General features: G+C 49.9%; 1 protein-coding gene across 3 annotated transcripts in view; it reads right to left on the bottom strand.

The window, feature by feature from the left end:
* The window catches only part of COX10 (cytochrome c oxidase assembly factor heme A:farnesyltransferase COX10), a 96,344-nt gene that overhangs the window by 67,275 nt on the left and 1,582 nt on the right, over positions 1 to 27,487 (bottom strand). For all 3 annotated transcript variants that reach the window (XM_073559622.1, XM_073559624.1, XM_073559623.1), the window contains exons 2-4: positions 12,933 to 13,060; positions 12,196 to 12,469; positions 11,742 to 11,866 (exon numbers count right to left, since the gene is read on the bottom strand). In XM_073559622.1, coding sequence (XP_073415723.1) covers positions 11,742 to 11,866; positions 12,196 to 12,469; positions 12,933 to 13,060 — 527 coding nt within the window. The remainder of the gene's footprint in view (positions 1 to 11,741; positions 11,867 to 12,195; positions 12,470 to 12,932; positions 13,061 to 27,487) is intronic.

Genomic DNA, 27,487 nt, shown 5'->3' with positions numbered 1-27,487 from the left:
CCATCAGTAATGACCGGCACATGTCCACTGCCCAACTGTTGTGCTTGGCATTCTGAGACTTGTAGTCCCTCTGCTGGAAAGTGCAGTCCATGCTGCTGCTTGGAATCTGCTGCAGGCTGCTGTGCTGGGCATTCTGAGACTTGTGGTACCCCTGCTGGAATCTGCATAACATGCTGCTGCTTGGGGTCTGCCGCAGGCTGCTGCGGCTGCAGTATTTTACCCTTTTGGAAGCAGAAACTTGCAGGCTGCAGCACTGGCCGCACCGGCTTCTGGGGCTCACCTTGGACAATGTCTGAGCTGGAACCTGCAGAGTCCTGCTTGTGTGATATAAACAGTTCCTGGTTCCTATAAGTCTCTGCCAGGGGCCCCATCTTCTCTAGGACACAGTCCATGTCCGTCACCACTTTTGCCAGCTGTATACCAAGCATGTTCAGAGTCTGATCACAAAAGGTGTGATCCCCACCAGGATTAGCAGCCTTTACCTTATAGCCCATTTCTACTTGCTTCTGCAGCAAGTCTTTGTGCTGCTGTAACTCACCGAGCCTCTTGACCAGTCCTGGGATCTCCTCTGCAACCTGAAGCTCGGGTGCACATGGCGTCTCCTCCTGGGATCCTGCTTTCAGCAATGTCCCTGGATGCTTGAAACCAGACGTCTCCTTAACTTTCACCACCGCTGGTTTCGTGGCTCCAGGCTCCACAGCACTTTTACTGCTGCCACCTGACTGCGACCTTGTGCGCCCAGAGCTCGCCATGCTGGCCACCACATGCTTCTGCTGCAGGTTCTCCTGGAGCGTCTGTCTCTCTAGTGAGGTTCTCCTCTGTCTGCTGGGAGTCAGCTGCACACCTGAAGATGGTGATGGCATCTCCTGAGCTGCAGGCTGCTTTCCTCCATTCAGCTTCTCACCAGTAGATTTCTTTTGGATTTCTCCTAGTTGTCCTTCACTCTGCTTGCCTTGGCTGGCCGACTGCTTAACTGGGACTTTCTTACCCACAGCCATGGCTTTTCCTTGTTCCGTTACTTTTTGCACTTTCACAGCTTCATCTTTCTTGCTGCTGCTGCTACTTCCATTCTGAGCTTTCTTTCCCTCAGAAACAACTTTAGGACTTGCATCCGCCTTAGACACAACTTGAGCGTTACTTCCAAGTGTAGGCCTGGAAGCCTGGGCCTTGCTTGGGGAGATACCCCGCCCAGGGTGGCCTCCCCCTGGGCTTGCTCCAGACATCAGGAGAGCTACAAACACACAACCTCACACATAGGAGGCAGTATTATAGTAATTATATTCTTGTACATAGGGGGCAGTATTATAGGAGTTATATTCTTGTACATAGGGGGCAGTATTATAGTAGTTATATTCTTGCACATAGGCGCAGTATTACAGTAGTTATATTCTTGTACATAGGAGGCAGTATTATAGTAGTTATATTCTTGTAGATAGGGGGCAGTATTATAGTAGTTATATTCTTGTACATAGGGTCAGTATTATAGTAGTTATATTCTTGTACATAGGCGCATTATTATAGTAATTATATTCTTGTACATAGGAGCAGTATTATAGTAGTTATATTCTTGTACATAGGGTCAGTATTATAGTAGTTATATTCTTGTACATAGGCGCATTATTATAGTAATTATATTCTTGTACATAGGAGCAGTATTATAGTAGTTATATTCTTGTACATAGGAGCAGTATTATAGTAGTTACATTCTTGTACATAGGCGCAGTATTATAGTAGTTACAGTATATTCTTGTACATAGGAGCAGTATTATAGTAGTTATATTCTTGTACATAGGCGCAGTATTATAATCAGGGCTGTGGAGTCGGAGTCGTGGAGTCAGAGTCGGAGTCAGTTTTGGTTGGAGTCGGAGTCGGTAGAAATGTACCGACTCCAGCTTTAAAAAAAATGTATTAATATTTCATAATTGAACTTTCATATGAATTTTATAAATGTTACTCAAATATATATGTTCTATCAAACTGTGAACAACAGTGATAAGCAGTTCTGCTGGAGATAGAGACATTTCTTACTTCTTGTGTGTCACTGCTCTCCACTGCCCTTATCTAATCTTATACTTGGTTAACCTCATGCTGCCCCAACCCCCCTACTTACAATGTATGAAACTGAAAGTGAAAATGTGTTGCAAATTCTTAGTAGTAAAGCTAGATCATACTAGGTGTGCGTCTTCCAAGCATCTCACAGCTGCCTGCTACTCAGAAGAAGAAGACTGTAAGAAGTATTATCCTTTCAACAAACTTTGCATCAGTTAACTGTGAGTACATGAGGAATAATAACAGTATTACTGACCACCATATCAGTTGTACGACCTGGCAATAATTTTGTACAATTGTTTTTAGGAAAAACAATTGTCATTTGGATTGTGAATGCAGAATTAAAAACCTGAGAATATCAAAGAAGCATCACATTAAATCAGCTGTATTTGAACATTTCACCATCACTCAAGATAGAAAACATTATGTCTATCAGTGTATGACAAATGATCCAGACGAAAACAAATGCTGTGAAGCCAAGATGAGTGCATATTCAGGCAAAGATAAAAATGCTCCTACCAGAGCTTCTAATCTAAAGAGACATTTACAGCGCTTTCATCCAGAAGTACTGAAAGCAGTGGATGAGAAAGACTGCATCCAAACCAATGAACCAGTGCCCAGCTCTTCCAGCCAAACAAAGGAGCAGAGAACTTTGCAGCCATCAGTTGCAAGATATTTTGTCAGTGACAAAGTTACTGTGACAATGACAGTAGATACATTTAAAAAACAGATCATAGAGCTTGTTGTAAAGGATAGTGTGCCTATTTCATTATTTTCACGACCAGCTTTTATGTGTCTGAATGGGGAAATGGCCCGCAAGCTTGGTGTTTCTCTGGAGAGAGAGAGTATTAGAAAATTAGTAATCGAAGAAGCTTTTAAACAAAAGGAAGAACTTAAAAAAACTCTCAAGGGACGCTTTCTGTTTCTTAAAATGGATGCCTGCACACGTCACAGAGTGAACTATTTTGCCATCAATGTCCGATTTGTTTGTGACAAAAATGAAATAGTTACTAAGACATTGGCAGTAAAAGACACCAAAGCTCATCACACCAGTGAGTTTCTCCAGGTCTTGGTGGAAAAGGTTCAGCAAGACTATGAACTTAAAAAAGAGCAAGTTCTTTCTGTCGTAACTGACAATGCTTCAAATATAAGTACTATTAAGCTAATGAATGAGAGTATTGATGGTGACCAGCAGCTAGAAGAACATTCTGGGTCCACAGACACAGAAATGTTTGAAATAGAGGAACACAGTATTGTAACTGAGGAGCAAACTGAAGTTGCTTCAGATGAACAGCAACATGATAGTTTAGATCAGTGGTCCCCAACCTTTTTTGCACCAGGGACCGGTTTCAAGCAAGACCATTCTTCCATGGCCCGGCATGGCGGGGATGGAGGTGTGGCAGGGCGGGGCTTTGGTCATAAGGGGGCGGGGCTATGGACGCGGTTGTAGTGTAGCAGTGCATACTTATAATTAAATAACATTTATAATGTGACTCAACTCACCATAGGTTTTGAATAAGTGCTCCATCACCCCCTTCTCCCCATCATTGCCTTCACCCCATCACCCCCTTCTCCCCATCATTGCCTTCACCCCATCACTCCCTTCTCCCCATCATTGCCTTCACCCCATCACTCCCTTCTCCCCATCATTGCCTTCACCCCATCACTCCCTTCTCCCCATCATTGCCTTCACCCCATCACTCCCTTCTCCCCATCATTGCCTTCACCCCATCACTCCCTTCTCCCCATCATTGCCATCTCTCCATCATTGCCATCTCTTCATCATTGCCTTCACCCCATCACTCCCCTCTCCCCATCATTGCCTTCACCCCATCACTGCTGTCTCCCCATCATTGCCTTCACCCCATCACTCCCTTCTCCCCATCACTCCCCTCTCCCCATCATTGCCTTCACCCCATCACTCCCTTCTCCCCATCATTGCCTTCACCCCATCACTCCCCTCTCCCCATCATTGCCTTCACCCCATCACTCCCTTCTCCCCATCATTGCCTTCACCCCATCACTGCCGTCTCCCCATCATTGCCTTCACCCCATCACTCCCTTCACCCCATCACTCCCTTCTCCCCATCACTCCCTTCTCCCCATCACTCCCTTCTCCCCATCATTGCCTTCACCCCATCACTCCCTTCTCCCCATCATTGCCTTCACCCCATCACTGCCGTCTCCCCATCATTGCCTTCACCCCATCACTCCCTTCACCCCATCACTCCCTTCTCCCCATCACTCCCTTCTCCCCATCATTGCCTTCACCCCATCACTCCCTTCTCCCCATCATTGCCTTCACCCCATCACTGCCGTCTCCCCATCATTGCCTTCACCCCATCACTCCCCTCTCCCCATCATTCCCCTCTCCCCATCATTGCCTTCACCCCATCACTCCCTTCTCCCCATCATTGCCTTCACCCCATCACTGCCGTCTCCCCATCATTGACTTCACCCCATCACTCCCTTCTCCCCATCAATGCCTTCACCCCATCACTCCCTTCACTCCATCATTGCCTTCACCCCATCATTGCCTTCACCCCATCACTGCCATCTCTCCATCATTGCCTTCACCCCATCACTGCTGTCTCCCCATCATTGCCTTCACCCCATCACTCCCCTCTCCCCATCATTGCCTTCACCCCATCATTCCCCTCTCCCCATCATTCCCCTCTCCCCATCATTCCCCTCTCCCCATCATTCCCCTCTCCCCATCATTCCCCTCTCCCCATCACTCCCTTCTCCCCATCATTGCCTTCACCCCATCACTGCCGTCTCCCCATCATTGACTTCACCCCATCACTCCCTTCTCCCCATCAATGCCTTCACCCCATCACTCCCTTCACTCCATCATTGCCTTCACCCCATCATTGCCTTCACCCCATCACTGCCATCTCTCCATCATTGCCTTCACCCCATCACTGCTGTCTCCCCATCATTGCCTTCACCCCATCACTCCCCTCTCCCCATCATTGCCTTCACCCCATCACTCCCTTCTCCCCATCATTGCCTTCACCCCATCACTGCCGTCTCCCCATCATTGCCTTCACCCCATCACTCCCTTCACCCCATCACTCCCTTCTCCCCATCACTCCCTTCTCCCCATCACTCCCTTCACCCCTTCACTCCCCTCTCCCCATCATTGCCTTCACCCCATCACTGCCGTCTCTCCATCACTCCCCCCATGGCCTTCTCCTCATGTCCCCATCTCCTCCAGGGCCAGGCTACACAAACACAGACCAACACACACACACAGGCGACACACACACACACACACACACACACAGATTATACATACACACACCACCTCTCTCCTCTCACCTGCCCGCCGCCCGCGCTTCCTCGCTCTGACACAGCAGCGGCCGCGCTCCTCTCTGTCAGTCAGAGACAGGAAGCGCAGGCGGCGGGCAGGAAGCTGGACGGGTCCTTGCAGCTCCGCTCCTGCTATTCCCTCTTGCAGGCAGCGGAGCTGCTTGGATCGCTCCCTGGCTGCCGCTAAGAACTGCTGCGCGCCGCCCCAGCCCCCGCTACGCCACTGACCGCCCCTGGCTCCCCTTGTGTCCGCGGACCGGCAAGGGCACTGCAGCGGCCCGGTGCTGGGCCGCGGACCGGCGGTTGGGGACCCCTGGTTTAGATGATCTTGTTGAAACTGTGTCAATATGTTCTTTCATTCATCACATGCGCTGTGTTGTGCATACGCTACAGCTGGCTATAAGAGACAGTCTGCAAGAAGGACATGCTGCTGCACTGATTGGCAAGGTGAGAAAATTGGCTACTGTTGCCAGAACCCTTAAAGTTGACTCAATTTTGAAGAGACGTGCTGGAAAAGGGCCAATTATTGATCAAGCCACACGATGGGGCAGTACTTACTTAATGATTCAGCGCTTGGTTGAACTGAAAACCTTTCTTGTAGACATGGCTAACCCTCAACTGACGCTAAATGAAAGTCAGTGGAATCAGGTGACTGAGCTGGAAAAATTGCTAGAGCACCCATATACAGTGACTAAAAAATTACAAGCAGAGGACTTAACTCCAGGTATTTTCTTAAAGGAGTGGAAGAACCTGATGTTTCGCCTGTCCCAAAGAGGAGGGTTAATTGCAAGTGGCATTGCTACATCAATGAAACGGAGAGAGGAGCTACTATTACAAAATAACATTCTTTTGGCAGCTGTTTATGTAGACCCAATGCATCGGATTCTTCTAGTTGATCAACAGCTAAGTAAAGGAAAAGAAGCTCTGTTTGAAATAGCAGTAAGGATGAAAGGGTTGCAGAACAGTCAGGAGGAACAAGAAGAATTTGGTCGTCCTGCCACATCTTCACCCTCATCATCAACTGATGAAGAATTTAATTTCGAAAAATATTTGGATCACAAGGACCGTGCAAAGCGTTCCCGCATAGAAGAAGAGTCATCCCCATCAAGGAACACAGCCAGTACATTTCAGCAGAATTTTTCATGTGCACTAAAAGAAATTGAGAAATTTGACCGTTCATCAAAAATAACAGTGCAACAAGCGATTCCTCTGTATCCTGACATTGTCAGAGATGTTGCCCGAGTGGTTACTGCTTTGCCACCAACACAAGTTAGTGTAGAGAGGTTGTTCTCTGCTCTCAAAATAATTAGATCAGATTTGAGGGCATCCATGAAGGAGGATCTGACAGAGGCAATACTTTTTCTGAGGACAAATTTATAGATTTCTTTTTATTAACTGCATAAAAGTGTTTATTGCATATTTACTTACAGTTTAGAAAAGTTTATAAAAGTTATTTGCTATATTCTAATTGTATTCTAATAAATGTAGTTTTTGCTCTAAGTGGTCTGATTACTTATATGATGGTGAGAAACTGAATAAGCACGATGTTTAATATTTTACAACAGTAAATTTGTTGTTATGAATTGGCCATTTATGAAGGAGTCGGAGTCGGAGCCGGAGCCGGAGTCGGAGCCTGATAAAATCCAGGAGTCGGAGTCGCAACTGTGGCTTACCGACTCCACAGCCCTGATTATAATAGTTATATTCTTGTACATAGGAGCAGTATTATAGTAGTTATATTCTTGTACATCGGCGCAGTATTATAGTAGTTACAGTATATTCTTGTACATAGGAGCAGTATTATAGTAGTTATATTCTTGTACATAGGGGCAGTATTATAGTAGTTATATTCTTGTACATAGGAGCAGTATTATAGTAGTTATATTTTTTAACATAGGCGCAGAATTGTAGTAGTCATATTCTTGTACATAGGCGCAGTATTAAAGTAGTTATATTATACGTAGGGGCAGTATTATAATAGTTATATTCTTGTATATAGGGACAGCATTATAGTAGTTATATTATTGAACATAGGAGCAGTTTTATAGTAGTTATATTCTTGTACATAGGGGCAGTATTATAGTAGTTATATTCTTGTACATAGGGGCAGTATTATAGTAGTTATATTCTTGTACATAGGAGCAGTATTATAATAGTTATATTCTTCCACATAAGGGCAGTATTATAGCAGTTACATTTTTGTGCATAGGGGCAGTGTTATAGTAGTTATATTCTTGTACATAGGGGGCAGTATTATAGTTGTTATATTCTTGTATATAGGGGGCAGTATTATAGTTGTTATATTCTTGTATATAGGGGGCAGTATTATAGTTGTTATATTCTTGTATATAGGGGGCAGTACTATAGGAGTTATATTCTTGTACATAGGGGGCAGTATTATAGTAGTTATATTCTTGTACATAGGGGGCAGTATTATAGTAGCTATATTCTTGTACATAGGGGGCAGTATTATAGTAGTTATATTCTTGCACATAGGGGGCAGTATTATAGTAGTTATATTCTTGTACATAGGGGGCAGTATTATAGTAGCTATATTCTTGTACATAGGGGGCAGTATTATAGTATTTATATACTTGTACATAGGGGGCAGTATTATAGTAGTTATATTCTTGTACATAGGGTGAAGTATTATTATAGATATATTCTTGTATATAGGGGCAGTATTATATTAGTTATACTGTATTATTGAACATAGGTGGCAGTATTATTGTGGTTTTGTGAAATGATGTGTCCTCAAAGCAGTCGGTTACGAGCAGTGACACTGAACACTGGGGATATCTTACAGCGGGTGACTGGGATAGCTGTGGAATAACACTGAGGGAGGCGGGGGTCTATCTGTGGAGATGCCACTATTTACAGATGCCCCCTGTCACATTTCCTCAGACCTATTATAAATTGTGTAGAAAATACTTGAGACTCGCACATAGACAGGAGATAAAAGTAGACTGTGGACACGTGAAATAACGCAGAAATGCTGGAGTGATGACAGACTGATGACAGGGTATTTAGTCTGCAGTGATTTCTCTCTCTGCAGCTGTAATAGATCAGTGAGATACGAAGCTGCAATTTTTATCGATATCACTGTCAAACATAAGGAGGTCGGAGTTGTTTGTGCAGGAGGCATGGAGAAACGTGCTTAAGGTGAAGAATAGCAACCCCCTCAACCATATCTCCATGCTGGTCAATAGCCATCAATGGTCGTATTTTAGGGCCAAGTGGTTGTGTCTTCTGCCCGATCTGACAACAGTTACGAAATGTTGGTAGCGTTGATATTTGCGGGTGTTCCCCTCTAAGATCATGATGGGTGATGGTATACTGACTGACACAAGTGTCTGGGATCTGTGATGAAGCAGAAAAGCATCCTGCTGGCTGCCGTTCCTCCTGTCAGGGGGATGGAGGATCAGTCGCTCCCGTCACTCTCATGCCAGCGATTACTACTTAACAAGCTGTCATAAATCCCATGTCATTTCCATCAGGTCCTGCTCCCTAGGACGCAGTGGCAGTGTAACCTCCAGCCCCTTCTTTCCATTACCCTGCAGAGTGTTGTCAGCACGGCCGCAGATTATAGGCCTCTCCATAATGACTGTGCTTCCATCGCTCAGCGCTCGGGGATGAGGACGATCCTCTCATTCCCAGGTTTTACAAAACATAATTGTGTATCGCGTAAAAGGGAATCAGCTGGGCCTGGAGGCCGACCTCTGACCCTGCGCGGCACAACTCCCTCTAAGGCCAGCTATCTGTGGAGGCTTTGTCATAGGGAACAATGATCGCTGCTGATTCAGCACTTTCATTTCTAATGCAAAATGCACATAATCCGAGGAGCAAACCTGCCACTTCCCCTTTAAGAGCAGTTGTTCACTTCACCCGTCTGACAGGCTCATCAATGTATTATCTCTTCATAGACTGCCCCTTTAAGGTTAGGAATACAAGGCCCCAGCGCCTGAAGGTGCACCCGAGGGAGTGGGCCTGAGTGCAGTGACACATTATGGCGGCGAAATAGAAAAAACAAAGACGTTTAGAAAAAAAAAAGATTAAAACTAAAACAAAAGAAAATGTGTGAGCTGTGAAAGGAACAGGACGAGAAAAGAGGAAGAAGTAATATCTATGTGGTAATGGGTGGCTCTTTTAAAAGCAGCGAGACCCGTTGGGATCTAGTGATTTGGGGTCGTGGAAACCCCCTTCCCCTTTAAATAGTCACATGACAAACACATGTTTGGTCACACAACTTGAATGCGACCATTTATCCCAGCCTGACATGGGAGCGACTGCAGTATATTGCCACCCAGAGTCAGATATTTACCAGGTGGGACGGGTGCCATCCAGATGGGATATCCACTTTAAAAGAAGGCTGGTAACAGAGAACAATAAACAACTCCTCTCTACAAAGCTGACAAATGTAGGAGCAGCACCTTGACGCTGGAGTTCCCCTTTAAGTTCCTGCGCTGTGTACAGGAGAAGGGTGTTTCTGATCCTGTACAAGGCAGGGAAGGAAGCGGCAGCCGGCACCACGCGGTCCTACACCCCCGTTGTCCCCACTCAGTGGCGGTGTCTGGAGGAGAGCCCATTACCAGGGCCGGATTTGCAATTATTACAAGGTGTGCGGTGCAGAGAGAATAGCAGCCGCCTCTCCGCTGTGTATGACCCGATCCTGCAGGGAGATAAGGAACCTGCCGCATCAGCTCCTCTTCAGGAGGCTCGTCCTCCCCCACCTACGGACATAGAAGATCAGCGTGGGGATAAAGGCATGTACTTATCTGCGGTGCGAGTCCATGAATGCGCCTCTGATACATGAGACCATCGGCTCGGGCTTATCTGCCCGGACCCACAGGGGCAAACTAATGAAATGTGCAGATTTTAGGCAGAAGAAATAAAAGCCACAATTACCATTTTTTCCAAGTAGGAGCAAAGTTGGCCTCCAAAGCTTAGCTACAAGGCGGGATGGGGGCACAGCTCTGCTGAGATGGCACAGGGACTTGTAGGCTCCTGCATTGTGATAGTGTGGCCGCTCACACCACCCCATCCACACTCCTTCCTGAATGACCTGGTGTCCATCCCATTATCAAATGTAATCTGTCGACAGCAGCAGGGAAGCGGAAGCAGATCACAGGAAGGGGCAAACAGAGTCTGTATTCCTGTACAGGAAATCGGCTATGGGTCTGTGTGTGTGTACAAAAAATGGGGACGGGTCTGTGTACACGTAATGGGGATGAATTGGCGTTCCTCTAGAGGAAACGGGCTATACGTCTGGTCTGCATACAAAAAATGGGGACGGGTCTGTCTCTCTCCACAGCAAACAGGCTATGGGTCTGTGTCTGGGTGCAAGTAATGGGGGTGAACCTGCATCCCTCTAGAGGAAACAGGCTACACATCAGCGTACAAGAAATGTGGGACGGGTCTGTGTGTATCCACAGGAAACCGGCCACAAATTTGTATCTGTGTACAAAAAATGGGGGACGGCTCTGTGTCCCTCCACAGGAAATGGGGGAAGAGTCCGTTTCCTTCCACAGTCAATGAAGGATGGGGCTATGCCCCTCCTCAGGAAAAGGGGGCGATCTATGTAACTTTAGAGGTGTTTACATTTCAACAGACTTTTCTTGTCAATTGTGGCAAGTCCATGTCTCTCTACTCCTGGTCTCCTGTCACGCTGCAGGCATAACTGAGAAGGGCTTTCAGTCTGAGACAATAGCCAAACAATGCATGCTGAGAACTAAGGGGGTGGGGGGAGTTGCAACACCTATAGTGCTGGCAGAATACTGGTGAAGAGTCTTGGAAACATACACATGATGGAAGCCCACCGAGACTGTCTTGGGTCCAGCCAGTCTCCATTAAAATTAACAGAGTTTTCGTCACTATTAACAGAAACCGCTGATGGCACCGCCACCAATCAGTGTCTTATAACCTGTCATAGCACCTTAATAGATCTGTACTTGCTCATTGCTCTATTAGAAGGGCACAGACCTTTGCCTATGAACTTGTCAGGTTTTGGACAAAGATCAGTTCCAGTTAACAAGACAATACAATCACCGGACAATTATAAAAGCCCAAAATATAACATGTGATAAAAAAAAGCTTATGGGGGATAGAACATATGTCCCATAGCCGAGACCAGCACCGATCACTAGAACAGGCATCCCAAGCACCACACCTTCCTCCTCGCTGCAAGGGACAGGAAATTGAACACCTTCAGTGTCACTCCAGTCTATGGGGCTACAGAGATCACTGAGTGTAGCCTTTGGGGCTCCAGACCACCAAATACACAAATGGAGCTCAGAGGGTAAAACACAGATCAAGAAAAACCAAGGAACCAAACAGATGCCTAATATACAGTATATCCACATATATCACCGGCCACTTACCTGGTTGATGGAGTTGGCAGCACATGAGGCTAGTCCAGTGCCAACAGAGGCCAACAGGAAGCAGTTCAAGTCAAAGGGCACAGGAGCCATGGCATAGCCAGCAGATGCTGTGATCACCACCAAAGCTGCAAACACCAGAGGTAGAATTATAGTATCCGCTCATGATAAAACATGACCTCCACTTGTCTGTATACAAACACCAACATCTAACAGAAACTGATAGTCAGGACCAGTGGCAATTAGAAGATTGCCAGGTCAGTGTCAGTCATTGATGGCACAAGAAAGAGACCGGCAGCGGCCAGGACATTGTCAGACATTCCATAGCAGTATCTTAATTAAACCTTCACACAAATACTGGCCAGAATCAGGGCCTGATTAACCCGTACAAGTCCACAGTCACAGATAAAGCATGGGTGCCTATTACTATTTGCTGGGTGCAGACATCAGCACTTACCTGACAGTCGGATTTTGGACAGCCGGGCTAATATTCCAGGCAATGTGGACACATCTACTTTGATTTCCTTCCAGCCTCTCTCCTCAGGGTAAGCTTTCTGCAGCTCGCCGATTTGGTCGGGGGTCCCTTCCTGATTGTTGGACGGGTCTGTGATTGGCAGCACAGCTGACACAGACTTCACCTCTGGCATGGCAACCTCCTCCGGCATCACCGGCTCCGTCAGGTCCTCCTTTGCTTTTGCTCTCTGGCATAAAACCCCCGAATGTGTCACGTACTGGAAAAGAACAGTGGTGATAATCAGAAGATATATTATGGAAGGTGACCCAAATCTTAGCCAAAACCAGTTGTTCTATGAGAAAGTGCTCTGCAAACCGCAGCTGTAGGACTACAACGCCCAAGCATGTCCCTACAGCTGCTGGACAGCCATGAGTTGTCATGGCTCCCTCTACTTCCACTCTCTTTTGTAACTTTGTGAATACAAATAGAAACATTGTACATGTATGTAGCCATGGAAATCAGAGTGAAAACCTCCATTCTTTACACTGTAGGTAAATAAAAAAAAACAATGGTTAATCCACTCAGTGGCTGTGAAAATAGCTTGGAACCACAGACTGGTCCCCAGGACAAAAATAATTGGCCAACCTGAAGGGGTTAAGACAAGCAGCATGAGGCGCCACGCTAACCACTGGGTGATGGGACACGAGAGACATAAATCAGCACTATATGGCTGCACGTACTTTACGTTTGGCAGGATGAAACACAAGCCATCGGTCACTTCTTCTCTTGTAAGTTCGGAGAAGGCGGCACACTGCTGGAGACCCCACCACTGTCCGGTGGATCTGCGCCAAACACATTCCTGCCACACCTGAGTAGGAAAAAGAAACACGGCTGAAGTTGGGAGTGCGGCACAGATTTATATAGCTGGCATGTGATTCCCCCACACTGGTCCTCCGGCAAGAACAGCTGATATTTCATGGTATTCAAGTGCCGGATCAACAGTGATGAGAAAATGGTCAGATCAGCAGGCATGATATATATTCATCGGATCGGCAGCAGTGACATAACGTTGGATCGGCAGAGTTCAGATAATAGGTGGCAGTGAGATAACTGTCAGATCAGCAGCACTGAGATAACCATCAGATTGGCAGCAGTGAGATGATCATCAGCAGTGAGATAATCATCAGCAGTGAGATAATAATCGGACCGTCACTAGAGATAATCATCAGCAGTGAGATAATAATCGGACCATCACTAGAGATAATCATCAAATCTGCGCCAATTAAGAGATCAGTTCAGCTGTAAGAGGATAGGTTAGCATGAGCCGGACCCTTTAAAGCAATCCGAGTACCAATTCATTACATTTATGCCATCAAGATGCTGATATATTTAGTTCCTGCAGCCACCACTGGGGAGTGCTCACGAGCTGCCTGCATACAGATTAAACACTGAACTCTGTTGTACACCTGTATGTACTTAGCTCCCCCTATTGGTGGCTGCAGGTAGTAAAAATATTGTCATGTAATTCTATGTTGTGTGGTCGATCAGGAAATCTGTATAAGAATGACGGAGCGATGGCATTATAAGAGATATATCATTATAATCACCGGCACACAATATGCAACCTAAAGACAACATGGTGGGATATTCCACTTTCTTTGTAAAGCTATACTCCAGAAGCCATTATGTGAGGGAAGAAAAGGACCTATTCTTCAAGAAGATGGCACCACCAGGGGAACATCACTTAGCACAATACTAAATAAAGGAACGGCATGAATGCTTCTATCAGGGAAACGGCACATCGGGGGACAGTCAGTGGGTTTTCAATTAGCCAAAATGTTGCCTGAGAGATTGGCGGAGGCGTTCGATTCTACCATATTGGGGATCCTGGGCACAATAAATCAGAGGAGTAGACTTGTGTGCCCGGGATCTTCAGCGATCGTTTCTCAAATATACAGGTAACTAATTACCAAAGACAAGGCAAAGACGCATCCTGCAGAGGAAAATCCGCACCGCAGGTCAATTTCACAGAGATTGTTCATGAGATTTGAGAAGATGATGATGACCCCATAACCACCACTGATCAGCAATTCTACATCTCTGAGGGCCCCGAAACAGAGGTATAAAGAGATACGCCATGTCCGATCTATGTGAAGACTGTTCTACCTCTGGTAGGAAAGTTCCCTCTGCCATGCGCAGAAAAATGAAAAGTTTCCCTGGAAAAATGAAGTGTTTTTCCATCGGAACCTTGTACATGGGAGAACGATCTGAGAAAACACTGGGGTCCCGCTCTCGCTCTTTGCCGCTTTCCAGTAAAGCACACTTCCCCCTCAATCAGATTTTCTTTGGTCACCGAAGAAAGCATAATTGGAGTAAAAACATGTCAGCAAGCGCTTTCACGAGATCATTAGACCGGCATTAAACAAACATCGCGTTCACATTTTTCCAGTTGCTGCTGGGGTCATTTATGTGAAAGCGGACGGAAATGAGGAACGACTGCGTAGCTAGAGAAGCCTGTTATACAGGAGAGCGACCTCACTGGAAGGATCAATGCCGAACATCAGGTAAGGAGGAAGATGCCACCCTCTGAATATCAGCACATACCCCAGTCAGGACTGGGGCAAAATACCCAACCAGAGCACTATAGACCTCCACCACCATCATCAATCACTAGCATCCAGCCAGGGACTGGGGAGACTACGGTAGAAATAGAGACAAGGACGAGCATCCAGCCAGGGACTGAGGAGAGACAAGCATAAATACAGGAGAAACACAAAAAGAAAACACAGAATGACAAATGTGCAGAAATACCCTGCAGTAACAAATATGACAGTAGTTAGCAAGTGCTGGTAAAAAGATGGCAACAAATACAGGGTATTTAGTCGATACGTTTTTAAACGTTTTTAAATACAGGAGAGGCCGAGCATCCAGCCTGGGACTGAGGTGAGACCTGCAGAAATACAGGAGAGGCCGAGCATCCAGCCAGGGACTGAGGAGAGACCTGCAGAAACACAGGAGAGGCCGAGCATCCAACCTGGGACAAAGGAGAGGCCTGCAGAAATACAGGAGAGGCCGAGCATCCAGCCTGGGACAAAATAGAGACCTGCAGAAATACAGGAGAGGCCTGCAGAAATACAGGAGAGGCCGAGCATCCAGCCAGAGACTGAGGAGAGACCTGCAGAAATATAGGAGAGGCCTGCAGAAATACAGGAGAGGCCGAGCATCCAGCCAGAGACTGAAGAGAGACCTGCAGAAATACAGGAGAGTCCGAGCATCCAGCCAGAGACTGAGGAGAGACCTGCAGAAATACAGGAGAGGCCGAGCATCCAGCCTGGGACAAAGGAGAGACCTGCAGAAATACAGGAGAGGCCGAGCATCCAGCCAGAGACTGAGGAGAGACCTGCAGAAATACAGGAGAGTCCGAGCATCCAGCCAGAGACTGAGGAGAGACCTGCAGAAATACAGGAGAGGCGGAGCATCCAGCCTGGGACAAAGGAGAGGCCTGCAGAAATACAGGAGAGGCCGAGCATCCAGCCAGAGACTGAGGAGAGACCTGCAGAAATACAGGAGAGGCCGAGCATCCAGCCTGGGACAAAGGAGAGACCTGCAGAAATACAGGAGAGGCCGAGCATCCAGCCTGGGACAAGGGAGAGGCCTGCAGAAATACAGGAGAGGCCGAGCATCCAGCCAGAGACTGAGGAGAGACCTGCAGAAATACAGGAGAGGCCGAGCATCCAACCTGGGACAAAGGAGAGGCCTGCAGAAATACAAGAGAGGACGAGCATCCAGCCAAGAACTGAGGAAAGACCTGCAGAAATATAGGAGACGACGAGCATCCAGCCTGGGACTGAGGAGAGACCTGCAGAAATACAGGAGAGGCCGAGCATCCAACCTGGGACTGAGGAGAGACCTGCAGAAATACAGGAGAGGCCGAGCATCAGCCAGTGACTGAGGAGAGACCTGCAGAAATACAGGAGAGGCCGAGCATCCAGCCAGGGACTGAGGAGAGGCCTGCAGAAATACAGGAGAGGCCTGCAGAAATACAGGAGAGGCCTGCAGAAATACAGGAGAGGCCTGCAGAAATACAGGAGAGGCCGAGCATCCAGCCTGGGACAAAGGAGAGACCTGCAGAAATACAGGAGAGGCCAAGCATCCAGCCTGGGACTGAGGAGAGCCTGCAGAAATACAGGAGAGGCCGAGCATCCAGCCTGGGACAAAGGAGAGACCTGCAGAAATACAGGAGAGGCCAAGCATCCAGCCTGGGACTGAGGAGAGCCTGCAGAAATACAGGAGAGGCCGAGCATCCAGCCTGGGACAAAGGAGAGACCTGCAGAAATACAGGAGAGGCCGAGCATCCAGCCAGAGACTGAGGAGAGACCTGCAGAAATACAGGAGAGACCGAGAATCCAGCCTGGGACAAAGGAGAGACCTGCAGAAATACAGGAGAGGCCGAGCATCCAGCCAGAGACTGAGGAGAGACCTGCAGAAATACAGGAGAGGCCGAGAATCCAGCCTGGGACAAAGGAGAGACCTGCAGAAATACAGGAGAGGCCGAGCATCCAGCCAGAGACTGAGGACAGACCTGCAGAAATACAAGCGAGGACGAGCATCCAGCCAGAGACTGAGGAAAGACCTGTAGAAATATAAGAGACGACGAGCATCCAGCCTGGGACTGAGGAGACCTGCAGAAATACAGGAGAGGCCGAGCATCCAGCCTGGGACTGAGGAGAACTGCAGAAATACAGAAGAGGCCGAGCATCCAGCCTGGGACAAAGGAGAGACCTGCAGAAATACAGGAGAGGCCGAGCATCCAGCCTGGGACTGAGGAGACCTGCAGAAATACAGGAGAGGCTGAGCATCCAGCCAGAGACTGAGGAGAGACCTGCAGAAATACAGGAGAGGCCGAGAATCCAGCCTGGGACAAAATAGAGACCTGCAGAAATATAGGAGATGACGAGCATCCAGCCTGGGACTGAGGAGAGACCTGCAGAAATACAGGAGAGGCCGAGAATCCAGCCTGGGACAAAGGAGAGACCTGCAGAAATACAGGAGAGGCCTGCAGAAATACAGGAGAGGCCGAGCATCCAGCCAGAGACTGAGGAGAGACCTGCAGAAATATAGGAGAGGCCTGCAGAAATACAGGAGAGGCCGAGCATCCAGCCAGAGACTGAAGAGAGACCTGCAGAAATACATTAGAGGCCGAGCATCCAGCCTGGGACAAAGGAGAGACCTGCAGAAATACAGGAGAGGCCGAGCATCCAGCCAGAGACTGAGGAGAGACCTGCAGAAATACAGGAGAGTCCGAGCATCCAGCCAGAGACTGAGGAGAGACCTGCAGAAATACAGGAGAGGCGGAGCATCCAGCCTGGGACAAAGGAGAGGCCTGCAGAAATACAGGAGAGGCCGAGCATCCAGCCAGAGACTGAGGAGAGACCTGCAGAAATACAGGAGAGGCGGAGCATCCAGCCTGGGACAAAGGAGAGGCCTGCAGAAATACAGGAGAGGCCGAGCATCCAGCCAGAGACTGAGGAGAGACCTGCAGAAATACAGGAGAGGCCGAGCATCCAGCCTGGGACAAAGGAGAGACCTGCAGAAATACAGGAGAGGCCGAGCATCCAGCCTGGGACAAAGGAGAGGCCTGCAGAAATACAGGAGAGGCCGAGCATCCAGCCAGAGACTGAGGAGAGACCTGCAGAAATACAGGAGAGGCCGAGCATCCAGCCTGGGACAAAGGAGAGGCCTGCAGAAATACAAGAGAGGACGAGCATCCAGCCAAGAACTGAGGAAAGACCTGCAGAAATATAGGAGACGACGAGCATCCAGCCTGGGACAGAGGAGAGACCTGCAGAAATACAGGAGAGGCCGAACATCCAACCTGGGACTGAGGAGAGACCTGCAGAAATACAGGAGAGGCCGAGCATCCAGCCAGGGACTGAGGAGAGACCTGCAGAAATACAGGAGAGGCCGAGCATCCAGCCAGGGACTGAGGAGAGACCTGCAGAAATACAGGAGAGGCCTGCAGAAATACAGGAGAGGCCAAGCATCCAGCCTGGGACTGAGGAGAGACCTGCAGAAATACAGGAGAGGCCAAGCATCCAGCCTGGGACTGAGGAGAGACCTGCAGAAATACAGGAGAGGCCAAGCATCCAGCCTGGGACTGAGGAGAGCCTGCAGAAATACAGGAGAGGCCGAGCATCCAGCCTGGGACAAAGGAGAGACCTGCAGAAATACAGGAGAGGCCGAGCATCCAGCCAGAGACTGAGGACAGACCTGCAGAAATACAAGCGAGGACGAGCATCCAGCCAGAGACTGAGGAAAGACCTGTAGAAATATAAGAGACGACGAGCATCCAGCCTGGGACTGAGGAGACCTGCAGAAATACAGGAGAGGCCGAGCATCCAGCCTGGGACTGAGGAGAACTGCAGAAATACAGAAGAGGCCGAGCATCCAGCCTGGGACAAAGGAGAGACCTGCAGAAATACAGGAGAGGCCGAGCATCCAGCCTGGGACTGAGGAGACCTGCAGAAATACAGGAGAGGCTGAGCATCCAGCCAGAGACTGAGGAGAGACCTGCAGAAATACAGGAGAGGCCGAGAATCCAGCCTGGGACAAAATAGAGACCTGCAGAAATATAGGAGATGACGAGCATCCAGCCTGGGACTGAGGAGAGACCTGCAGAAATACAGGAGAGGCCGAGAATCCAGCCTGGGACAAAGGAGAGACCTGCAGAAATACAGGAGAGGCCTGTAGAAATACAGGAGAGGCCGAGCATCCAGCCAGAGACTGAGGAGAGACCTGCAGAAATATAGGAGAGGCCTGCAGAAATACAGGAGAGGCCGAGCATCCAGCCAGAGACTGAAGAGAGACCTGCAGAAATACATTAGAGGCCGAGCATCCAGCCTGGGACAAAGGAGAGACCTGCAGAAATACAGGAGAGGCCGAGCTTCCAGCCAGAGACTGAGGAGAGACCTGCAGAAATACAGGAGAGTCCGAGCATCCAGCCAGAGACTGAGGAGAGACCTGCAGAAATACAGGAGAGGCGGAGCATCCAGCCTGGGACAAAGGAGAGGCCTGCAGAAATACAGGAGAGGCCGAGCATCCAGCCAGAGACTGAGGAGAGACCTGCAGAAATACAGGAGAGGCGGAGCATCCAGCCTGGGACAAAGGAGAGGCCTGCAGAAATACAGGAGAGGCCGAGCATCCAGCCAGAGACTGAGGAGAGACCTGCAGAAATACAGGAGAGGCCGAGCATCCAGCCTGGGACAAAGGAGAGACCTGCAGAAATACAGGAGAGGCCGAGCATCCAGCCTGGGACAAAGGAGAGGCCTGCAGAAATACAGGAGAGGCCGAGCATCCAGCCAGAGACTGAGGAGAGACCTGCAGAAATACAGGAGAGGCCGAGCATCCAGCCTGGGACAAAGGAGAGGCCTGCAGAAATACAAGAGAGGACGAGCATCCAGCCAAGAACTGAGGAAAGACCTGCAGAAATATAGGAGACGACGAGCATCCAGCCTGGGACAGAGGAGAGACCTGCAGAAATACAGGAGAGGCCGAACATCCAACCTGGGACTGAGGAGAGACCTGCAGAAATACAGGAGAGGCCGAGCATCCAGCCAGGGACTGAGGAGAGACCTGCAGAAATACAGGAGAGGCCGAGCATCCAGCCAGGGACTGAGGAGAGACCTGCAGAAATACAGGAGAGGCCTGCAGAAATACAGGAGAGGCCAAGCATCCAGCCTGGGACTGAGGAGAGACCTGCAGAAATACAGGAGAGGCCAAGCATCCAGCCTGGGACTGAGGAGAGACCTGCAGAAATACAGGAGAGGCCAAGCATCCAGCCTGGGACTGAGGAGAGCCTGCAGAAATACAGGAGAGGCCGAGCATCCAGCCTGGGACAAAGGAGAGACCTGCAGAAATACAGGAGAGGCCGAGCATCCAGCCAGAGACTGAGGACAGACCTGCAGAAATACAAGCGAGGACGAGCATCCAGCCAGAGACTGAGGAAAGACCTGTAGAAATATAAGAGACGACGAGCATCCAGCCTGGGACTGAGGAGACCTGCAGAAATACAGGAGAGGCCGAGCATCCAGCCTGGGACTGAGGAGAGACCTGCAGAAATACAGGAGAGGCCGAGCATCCAGCCTGGGACAAAGGAGAGGCCTGCAGAAATACAAGAGAGGACGAGCATCCAGCCAAGAACTGAGGAAAGACCTGCAGAAATATAGGAGACGACGAGCATCCAGCCTGGGACAGAGGAGAGACCTGCAGAAATACAGGAGAGGCCGAACATCCAACCTGGGACTGAGGAGAGACCTGCAGAAATACAGGAGAGGCCGAGCATCCAGCCAGGGACTGAGGAGAGACCTGCAGAAATACAGGAGAGGCCGAGCATCCAGCCAGGGACTGAGGAGAGACCTGCAGAAATACAGGAGAGGCCTGCAGAAATACAGGAGAGGCCAAGCATCCAGCCTGGGACTGAGGAGAGACCTGCAGAAATACAGGAGAGGCCAAGCATCCAGCCTGGGACTGAGGAGAGACCTGCAGAAATACAGGAGAGGCCAAGCATCCAGCCTGGGACTGAGGAGAGCCTGCAGAAATACAGGAGAGGCCGAGCATCCAGCCTGGGACAAAGGAGAGACCTGCAGAAATACAGGAGAGGCCGAGCATCCAGCCAGAGACTGAGGACAGACCTGCAGAAATACAAGCGAGGACGAGCATCCAGCCAGAGACTGAGGAAAGACCTGTAGAAATATAAGAGACGACGAGCATCCAGCCTGGGACTGAGGAGACCTGCAGAAATACAGGAGAGGCCGAGCATCCAGCCTGGGACTGAGGAGAGACCTGCAGAAATACAGGAGAGGCCGAACATCCAACCTGGGACTGAGGAGAGACCTGCAGAAATACAGGAGAGGCCGAGCATCCAGCCAGGGACTGAGGAGAGACCTGCAGAAATACAGGAGAGGCCGAGCATCCAGCCAGGGACTGAGGAGAGACCTGCAGAAATACAGGAGAGGCCTGCAGAAATACAGGAGAGGCCAAGCATCCAGCCTGGGACTGAGGAGAGACCTGCAGAAATACAGGAGAGGCCAAGCATCCAGCCTGGGACTGAGGAGAGACCTGCAGAAATACAGGAGAGGCCAAGCATCCAGCCTGGGACTGAGGAGAGCCTGCAGAAATACAGGAGAGGCCGAGCATCCAGCCTGGGACAAAGGAGAGACCTGCAGAAATACAGGAGAGGCCGAGCATCCAGCCTGGGACAAAATAGAGACCTGCAGAAATACAGGAGAGGCCTGCAGAAATACAGGAGAGGCCGAGCATCCAGCCAGAGACTGAGGAGAGACCTGCAGAAATATAGGAGAGGCCTGCAGAAATACAGGAGAGGCCGAGCATCCAGCCAGAGACTGAAGAGAGACCTGCAGAAATACAGGAGAGTCCGAGCATCCAGCCTGGGACAAAGGAGAGACCTGCAGAAATACAGGAGAGGCCGAGCATCCAGCCAGAGACTGAGGACAGACCTGCAGAAATACAAGCGAGGACGAGCATCCAGCCAGAGACTGAGGAAAGACCTGTAGAAATATAAGAGACGACGAGCATCCAGCCTGGGACTGAGGAGACCTGCAGAAATACAGGAGAGGCCGAGCATCCAGCCTGGGACTGAGGAGAGACCTGCAGAAATACAGGAGAGGCCGAACATCCAACCTGGGACTGAGGAGAGACCTGCAGAAATACAGGAGAGGCCGAGCATCCAGCCAGGGACTGAGGAGAGACCTGCAGAAATACAGGAGAGGCCGAGCATCCAGCCAGGGACTGAGGAGAGACCTGCAGAAATACAGGAGAGGCCTGCAGAAATACAGGAGAGGCCAAGCATCCAGCCTGGGACTGAGGAGAGACCTGCAGAAATACAGGAGAGGCCAAGCATCCAGCCTGGGACTGAGGAGAGACCTGCAGAAATACAGGAGAGGCCAAGCATCCAGCCTGGGACTGAGGAGAGCCTGCAGAAATACAGGAGAGGCCGAGCATCCAGCCAGAGACTGAGGAAAGACCTGTAGAAATATAAGAGACGACGAGCATCCAGCCTGGGACTGAGGAGACCTGCAGAAATACAGGAGAGGCCGAGCATCCAGCCTGGGACTGAGGAGAGACCTGCAGAAATACAAGCGAGGACGAGCATCCAGCCAGAGACTGAGGAAAGACCTGTAGAAATATAAGAGACGACGAGCATCCAGCCTGGGACTGAGGAGACCTGCAGAAATACAGGAGAGGCCGAGCATCCAGCCTGGGACTGAGGAGAGACCTGCAGAAATACAGGAGAGGCCAAGCATCCAGCCTGGGACTGAGGAGAGACCTGCAGAAATACAGGAGAGGCCAAGCATCCAGCCTGGGACTGAGGAGAGACCTGCAGAAATACAGGAGAGGCCGAGCATCCAGCCTGGGACAAAGGAGAGACCTGCAGAAATACAGGAGAGGCCGAGCATCCAGCCAGAGACTGAGGAGAGACCTGCAGAAATACAGGAGAGGCCGAGCATCCAGCCTGGGACAAAGGAGAGGCCTGCAGAAATACAAGAGAGGACGAGCATCCAGCCAAGAACTGAGGAAAGACCTGCAGAAATATAGGAGACGACGAGCATCCAGCCTGGGACAGAGGAGAGACCTGCAGAAATACAGGAGAGGCCGAACATCCAACCTGGGACAAAGGAGAGGCCTGCAGAAATACAGGAGAGGCCGAGCATCCAGCCAGAGACTGAGGAGAGACCTGCAGAAATACAGGAGAGTCCGAGCATCCAGCCAGAGACTGAGGAGAGACCTGCAGAAATACAGGAGAGGCGGAGCATCCAGCCTGGGACAAAGGAGAGGCCTGCAGAAATACAGGAGAGGCCGAGCATCCAGCCAGAGACTGAGGAGAGACCTGCAGAAATACAGGAGAGGCGGAGCATCCAGCCTGGGACAAAGGAGAGGCCTGCAGAAATACAGGAGAGGCCGAGCATCCAGCCAGAGACTGAGGAGAGACCTGCAGAAATACAGGAGAGGCCGAGCATCCAGCCTGGGACTGAGGAGAGACCTGCAGAAATACAGGAGAGGCCGAGCATCCAGCCTGGGACAAAGGAGAGGCCTGCAGAAATACAGGAGAGGCCGAGCATCCAGCCAGAGACTGAGGAGAGACCTGCAGAAATACAGGAGAGGCCGAGCATCCAGCCTGGGACAAAGGAGAGGCCTGCAGAAATACAAGAGAGGACGAGCATCCAGCCAAGAACTGAGGAAAGACCTGCAGAAATATAGGAGACGACGAGCATCCAGCCTGGGACAGAGGAGAGACCTGCAGAAATACAGGAGAGGCCGAACATCCAACCTGGGACTGAGGAGAGACCTGCAGAAATACAGGAGAGGCCGAGCATCCAGCCAGGGACTGAGGAGAGACCTGCAGAAATACAGGAGAGGCCGAGCATCCAGCCAGGGACTGAGGAGAGACCTGCAGAAATACAGGAGAGGCCTGCAGAAATACAGGAGAGGCCAAGCATCCAGCCTGGGACTGAGGAGAGACCTGCAGAAATACAGGAGAGGCCAAGCATCCAGCCTGGGACTGAGGAGAGACCTGCAGAAATACAGGAGAGGCCAAGCATCCAGCCTGGGACTGAGGAGAGCCTGCAGAAATACAGGAGAGTCCGAGCATCCAGCCAGAGACTGAGGAGAGACCTGCAGAAATACAGGAGAGGCGGAGCATCCAGCCTGGGACAAAGGAGAGGCCTGCAGAAATACAGGAGAGGCCGAGCATCCAGCCAGAGACTGAGGAGAGACCTGCAGAAATACAGGAGAGTCCGAGCATCCAGCCAGAGACTGAGGAGAGACCTGCAGAAATACAGGAGAGGCGGAGCATCCAGCCTGGGACAAAGGAGAGGCCTGCAGAAATACAGGAGAGGCCGAGCATCCAGCCAGAGACTGAGGAGAGACCTGCAGAAATACAGGAGAGGCGGAGCATCCAGCCTGGGACAAAGGAGAGGCCTGCAGAAATACAGGAGAGGCCGAGCATCCAGCCAGAGACTGAGGAGAGACCTGCAGAAATACAGGAGAGGCCGAGCATCCAGCCTGGGACTGAGGAGAGACCTGCAGAAATACAGGAGAGGCCGAGCATCCAGCCTGGGACAAAGGAGAGGCCTGCAGAAATACAGGAGAGGCCGAGCATCCAGCCAGAGACTGAGGAGAGACCTGCAGAAATACAGGAGAGGCCGAGCATCCAGCCTGGGACAAAGGAGAGGCCTGCAGAAATACAAGAGAGGACGAGCATCCAGCCAAGAACTGAGGAAAGACCTGCAGAAATATAGGAGACGACGAGCATCCAGCCTGGGACAGAGGAGAGACCTGCAGAAATACAGGAGAGGCCGAACATCCAACCTGGGACTGAGGAGAGACCTGCAGAAATACAGGAGAGGCCGAGCATCCAGCCAGGGACTGAGGAGAGACCTGCAGAAATACAGGAGAGGCCGAGCATCCAGCCAGGGACTGAGGAGAGACCTGCAGAAATACAGGAGAGGCCTGCAGAAATACAGGAGAGGCCAAGCATCCAGCCTGGGACTGAGGAGAGACCTGCAGAAATACAGGAGAGGCCAAGCATCCAGCCTGGGACTGAGGAGAGACCTGCAGAAATACAGGAGAGGCCAAGCATCCAGCCTGGGACTGAGGAGAGCCTGCAGAAATACAGGAGAGGCCGAGCATCCAGCCTGGGACAAAGGAGAGACCTGCAGAAATACAGGAGAGGCCGAGCATCCAGCCAGAGACTGAGGACAGACCTGCAGAAATACAAGCGAGGACGAGCATCCAGCCAGAGACTGAGGAAAGACCTGTAGAAATATAAGAGACGACGAGCATCCAGCCTGGGACTGAGGAGACCTGCAGAAATACAGGAGAGGCCGAGCATCCAGCCTGGGACTGAGGAGAGACCTGCAGAAATACAGGAGAGGCCAAGCATCCAGCCTGGGACTGAGGAGAGACCTGCAGAAATACAGGAGAGGCCAAGCATCCAGCCTGGGACTGAGGAGAGACCTGCAGAAATACAGGAGAGGCCGAGCATCCAGCCTGGGACAAAGGAGAGACCTGCAGAAATACAGGAGAGGCCGAGCATCCAGCCAGAGACTGAGGACAGACCTGCAGAAATACAAGCGAGGACGAGCATCCAGCCAGAGACTGAGGAGACCTGCAGAAATATAAGAGACGACGAGCATCCAGCCTGGGACTGAGGAGACCTGCAGAAATACAGGAGAGGCCGAGCATCCAGCCTGGGACTGAGGAGAACTGCAGAAATATAGGAGAGGCCAAGCATCCAGCCTGGGACTGAGGAGAGACCTGCAGAAATACAGGAGAGGCCAAGCATCCAGCCTGGGACTGAGGAGAGACCTGCAGAAATACAGGAGAGGCCAAGCATCCAGCCTGGGACTGAGGAGAGACCTGCAGAAATACAGGAGAGGCCGAGCATCCAGCCTGGGACAAAGGAGAGACCTGCAGAAATACAGGAGAGGCCGAGCATCCAGCCAGAGACTGAGGACAGACCTGCAGAAATACAAGCGAGGACGAGCATCCAGCCAGAGACTGAGGAGACCTGCAGAAATATAAGAGACGACGAGCATCCAGCCTGGGACTGAGGAGACCTGCAGAAATACAGGAGAGGCCGAGCATCCAGCCTGGGACTGAGGAGAACTGCAGAAATACAGAAGAGGCCGAGCATCCAGCCTGGGACAAAGGAGAGACCTGCAGAAATACAAGAGAGGCCGAGCATCCAGCCTGGGACTGAGGAGACCTGCAGAAATACAGGAGAGGCCGAGCATCCAGCCAGGGACTGAGGAGAGACCTGCAGAAATACAGGAGAGGCCGAGCATCCAGGCCGAGATCTGAGCGGTCACATTATGTCTCTCATGTGCAATGATGTCACCAAAAAGTACATCCATCCACATGACCCATTTATATCCTAAGTGTGTGTGACCACTGAAGATTCATGATCTGTACCCAAAATGTCATCATCTCGCACCGATCGTCATTATCCTGTACCCCAAGTGTCAGCGTCATTATCCTGTACCCCAAGTGTCAGCGTCATTATCCTGTACCCCAAGTGTCAGTGTCATCATCATGCACCACAAGTGTCAGTGTCATCATCCTGCACCCCAAGTGTCAGTGTCATCATCCTGCACCCCAAGTGTCAGTGTCATCATCCTGCACCCCAAGTGTCAGTGTCATCATCCTGCACCCCAAGTGTCAGTGTCATCATCCTGCACCCCGAGTGTCAGTGTCATTATCCTGTACCCCGAGTGTCAGTGTCATTATCCTGCACCCCAACAAGCACATAAATTATACATGAACAGCTACTAATCCAACAAGGCACTGCAGCAAAAAAAAAAACCCACAGTATTATAGGAGCACAGCTCTGAAGTAAAGCGTTCCTGTCTGTCAACACAATGTCAGAGGAAATTAGAATCTTCTGAGAGACAGGAAAAGGTGATGAAAGAGAACAACTTACTATAAAGGAGCATAAAGATAATAATCAAACTGATAATCCCACAGTCATGTGCGATCCAGACATTGAAAAGGAGGAAATGGTGACAGATAGCTTTGAGCCATGCAGAATTATGGATGATGCTCTTGAGTATAATACATAGTGACTGCACCAGCACAACAGTGAGCATAATTCTGGAGTATAATGCAGGATGTAATTAAGGATCAACACAGGATAAGTAATGTATGTACACAGTGACTGCACAAGCAGAATAGTGAGTGCAGCTCTAGAGTATAATACAGGATGTAACTCAGGATCAGTACAGGATAAGTAATGTAATGTAATGTATGTACACAGTGACTGCACCAGCAGAATAGTGAGTGCAGCTCTGGGGTATAATACAGGATGTAACTCAGGATCAGTACAGGATCAGTAATGTAATGTATGTACACAGTGACTGCACCAGCTGAATAGCGAGTGCAGCTCTGGGGTATAATACAGGATGTAACTCAGGATCAGTACAGGATATGTAATGTAGTCACTGTGTGCATACACCAGCAGAATAGTGAGTGAAGCTCTGGAATATAATACAAGAGGTAACTCAGGATAAATAATGTAATGTATGTACACAGAGACTGCACCAGCAGAATAGTGAGTGCAGCTCTGGGGTATAATACAGGATGTAACTGAGGATCAGTACAGGATAAGTAATGTAATGTATGTACACAGTGACTGTACCAGCAGAATAGTGAGTGCAGCTCTGGAGTATAATACAGGATGTAACTCAGGAACAGTAATGTATGTACACAGCGAATCATT

The sequence above is a fragment of the Dendrobates tinctorius genome, unplaced genomic scaffold, assembly GCF_039654945.1.
Source record: "Dendrobates tinctorius isolate UK_male_01 unplaced genomic scaffold, ASM3965494v1 ptg000014l, whole genome shotgun sequence".
In the NCBI taxonomy this organism is placed as follows: Eukaryota; Metazoa; Chordata; class Amphibia; order Anura; family Dendrobatidae; genus Dendrobates; species Dendrobates tinctorius.
Note: the sequence above shows the minus strand (reverse complement) of the source record. Positions and strands in the feature narration are given on the sequence as shown.